The sequence below is a fragment of the Mus caroli genome, unplaced genomic scaffold, assembly GCF_900094665.2.
Source record: "Mus caroli unplaced genomic scaffold, CAROLI_EIJ_v1.1 scaffold_16915_1, whole genome shotgun sequence".
NCBI lineage: Eukaryota > Metazoa > Chordata > Mammalia > Rodentia > Muridae > Mus > Mus caroli.
The window spans coordinates 9557-13544 of record NW_018390013.1 but is presented as its reverse complement, the minus strand read 5'-3'; the positions used below and the strand labels follow the sequence as shown (position 1 = coordinate 13544).

At 48.1% G+C, this 3988-nt stretch overlaps 1 protein-coding gene across 1 annotated transcript in view; it reads left to right on the top strand.

Moving 5' to 3' along the window:
* Positions 1-3867, top strand: part of LOC110288427 (H-2 class I histocompatibility antigen, K-B alpha chain-like) — a 5639-nt gene extending 1772 nt beyond the window's left edge. The window contains 5 exon segments of the mRNA XM_029473849.1: positions 1276-1551; positions 1679-1738; positions 1741-1794; positions 1972-2004; positions 2334-3867. Coding sequence (XP_029329709.1) covers positions 1276-1551; positions 1679-1738; positions 1741-1794; positions 1972-2004; positions 2334-2338 — 428 coding nt within the window. The 3' untranslated portion in view covers positions 2339-3867.
* Positions 3868-3988: the final 121 nt, after the last annotated feature.

The window sequence follows — 3988 nt, the reverse complement described above, 5'->3', positions numbered from 1 at the left end:
TTCTTCTCTCTCTCTCTCTCTCTCTCTCTCTCTCTCTCTCTCTCTCTCCCTTTCGATTTTTTGAGACAGGGTTTCTCTGTGTAAACCTGGCTGTCCTGGAACTCACTTCATAGACCAGGTTGGCCTCGACCTCAGAAATCCGCCTGCCTCTGCCTCCCCAGTGCTGGGATTAAAGGCGTGTGCCACCTCCCCCAGCCTTTTTTTTTTCTTTACTTTTTTTTTTTTTTGAGGGGGTAATTTTGTTTCTAGTCAGCTTTTGTCTTCACTGGAATGATCCTGTTTCTCCATGTCCTTGTATTATCATTTGTATCAGTCTACACAAGTGCCAGGGAAGGGTGCTAACCTGGATAATTGGACAAGTAAATCAGGGTTCTCATTAAAGGAGAGATTCTTGTGAACTTAGTCTGTTTCCTGTCAGAACTAACTAAACATCCAGAAGCCTCCTGCTCTTCCTCTGCCCCACAAGTTACAGTGCTCCCCATAGTGAATCAGGACTTGGACTCTGAGAGACAGGGTCTCCTGCAATCCAGGGCTGAGTGAGAGGGAAGATCCACACACCCTGTGAGCCCTCTGTGTTCCAGTGAGTGCTGCACTGAGGTCCACAGCACACTCCAGGGATCCTGTGTGACACACCTGTACCTTGTCCCCCAGAGTCAGGGGCTGGAAGTCATTTTCTCTGGCTGAGTGCCAGAGGTTGACACCATTTCTGCTACACACTCTGTGATGGCTGCTCACTTGGACTGGCAGTTATGCTGGTTAGCAAGATGAACACAGTGGTTGAGTCTCAGTTGTCACACCCTTCCAGTGGCATATGGCTCTAATTTCTAATTTTGATAGGAACTCAAACACATATTTTAAATTAGTTAGTTTCCATTCCATCTTCCATTCTAGTCCATTCATGCTATAGAACATCACATAAGGACAACCAGGATGACCCACTGGCTCATGTGGATTCCCTCTTAGCTTCTGAGTCCCCCAGAAAAATGTGCATCTGAGGAAACCAGCTCTGCAGTGTCATCAGTGATTTAACTGTGTTGTGTAGATTTCAGTGGGTCTTGTTAATTGTGGTACTTTTTTTGTTGTTGGTTTTTTGTTTTGTTTTGTTTTCAAGACAGGATTTTTCTGTATAGCCCTGACTGTCCTGGAACTCACATTGTGGACCAGGCTGACCACGAACTCAGAAATCTGCCTGCCTGTGCCTCCTGAGTGTTGGGATTAAAGGCATGTGCCACCACCAACCAGCTAATTGTGGGATTTCTTAAATCTTCCACACAGATCCTCCAAAGGCCCATGTGACCCATCACCCCAGATCTGAAGGTGAAGTCACCCTGAGGTGCTGGGCCCTGGGCTTCTACCCTGCTGACATCACCCTGACCTGGCAGTTGAATGGGGAGGAGCTGACCCAGGACATGGAGCTTGTGAAGACCAGGCCTGCAGGGGATGGAACCTTCCAGAAGTGGGCAGCTGTGGTGGTGCCTCTTGGGAAGGAGCAGAATTACACATGCCATGTGTACCATGAGGGGCTGCCTGAGCCCCTCACCCTGAGATGGGGTAAGGAGGGTGTGGGTGCAGAGCTGGGGTCAGGGGAAGCTGGAGCCTTCTGCAGACCCTGAGCTGGTCAGGGCTGAGAGCTGGAGTCATGACCCTCACCTTCATTTCCTGTACCTGTCCTTCCCAGAGCCTCCTCCATCCACTGTCTCCAACATGGCGACCATTGCTGTTCTGGTTGTCCTTGGAGCTTGGCCATCACTGGAGCTGTGGTGGCTTTTGTGATGAAGAGGAGGAGAAACACAGGTAGGAAAGGGCAGGGTCTGAGTTCCCTCTCAGCCTCCTTTAGCAGTGTGCTCTGCTCATCAGTGGGGAACACAGCCACACCCCAAATTGCTACTGTCTCTAACTGGGTCCTCTGTCAGTTCTGGGAACTTCAAGTGTCAAGATCTTCCTTGAACTCTCACAGCGTTTTTCTCACAGGTGGACAAGGAGGTGACTATGCTCCAGCTCCAGGTTAGTGTGGGGGACAGAATTGTCCTGGGGACATTGCAGTGAAGCTGGAGTTGTTGGGAGTTCATAATAGAGTCTCCATTGTAATCCTCTGGTGGTCTCTGTCAGATCTTGCTATAGATATATCTTTGTATAGATTTTTCCCTAGGCAGGGACAGCTCCTAGAGCTCTGATATGTTTCCCTCAAGATTGTAAAGGTGACACTCTGGGGACTGATTGCAGAGGGGCACTGTGGACATGGTTGGGTTTCAGGGACTCCCAGAATCCCCTATGAGTGGTGGGTTGTTGGGATGTTGACTTCACAGTGATGGTTCGTGACCCTCGTTCTCTAGCATGAAGACAGCTGCCTGAAGTGGACTGAGTAACAGCCAGTGTGACTTGGGTCTTCAATTTTCCGTAGAGAACAGTGTGTGATGTTCCCTGTGAGCCTGTGGGCTCAATGTGAAGAACTGTGGAGCCCAGCCTTCACCTCTACACCAGGACCCTGTCTCTGCATTGCCCTGTGTTCCCTTCCACCGCCAACCTTCCTGGTCTGCAGTGGAAACTAAGGGTTCTTTGGAAAGTCGGTTGGATGGTGGTGTGCTGGGGCAAACACACGAAGGAGTGTTTCCTTAAAGTGGATACAGGTGTGAAAGGCTAAGGCCGACTCCTGAAGGACCATTTCACTGAAGCAGACACAGGAGAGAGGATGTTCTGCTAAACAAGCATGTGAAAGGACGCGTGATGAAGGATTCTTTGCTAAAGACACACTTACATTGGTCTGCCTTACACTGTGTAGTTGAGCTGCATTGGTCGGGGCGCCATAGAGAGAAACGCACCAAAACATTCTGATAGTATGCTGCAGTTTGTTGATGCTTCCAAGGACATGAGCTGATTGGATGCCTGTGCTGAGGCAAGACGCGTGGAGGACACGTGATGACTGGAGAGTATAAATAGGATTCCATGGAGTGACTGAGACAGTTTGGCTTGCCGGTACAGTGTGGGTCTTGCGTCTTCACTGGTCTTCACTTCCATAAGAGAGGTACAGCAAAGAACTTCTCCTGGTATTCCTGCTGGTCCTTCCTGCTGGCCCTAGCTGAGGCCTGGCTGTCTCTGCTAGGTCCCATCACTTCTGTTGCTAACCTGACTCTACCGAACTGGACAACTGCTATATCCCTGAGGTGTTTGCAGGTGGATGGAGCTGCCAGAGCTGACCTGTGAATTGAACTGCCAATGTCCAGACAACTCAGATGGGAGTTGCTCCCAAGAACCTTTCTAAACAGGAACACTTCCCTCTCCCCTGATATCTAATTTTAGACTAAAGAGTGTAATCTCAAATATCTTACTTTGGTTTAGATTTTTGTATATTGACAGAACTGTAATCTTATACATTGCTATAGCATACTGTATACATGCTTTGACTCTTGTTTAAGGCACTATACCTATGCCACTCATTTTTAAATGTAATGTAAAGCTCTAATCCGTGAAAGACACTATTGCAAACAGTTCAAGAGAATTAAGAAATGCAAGTGGGTATTCAGTCAAACAAACTTATGGACATGTTAGGCACTAGTTGTGTTAATTACAAAAGTAAGCTTTCTTTAGCCTCTTGCAGATCTTTCCAAAGTTCACCAGATAATAGATAGCTAGAAACAAGCAACGCTTACCTATGCTGAGGTACTATACATACATAGGTGGTCTATGAAAATCTCAGAGATCTACAGGAAATGTAGATCTAAAGTGTTCTATTAACACGAGGCTTTCCATGACAGTGAGACAGGACTGCGCATGGCATCACTCCTGTGTTGGTTTCCATATGCTCACCCAGGGAGTGGCACTATTAGAAGATGTGGCCCAGCCGGGCAGTGATGGTGCACGCCTTTAATCCCAGCACTTGAGAAGCAGAGGCAGGCAGATTTCTGAGTTGGAGGCCAGCCTGGTCTACAGAGTGAGTTCCAGGACAGCCAGGGCTACACAGAGAAACGGTGTCTCGAAAAACCAAAAAAAA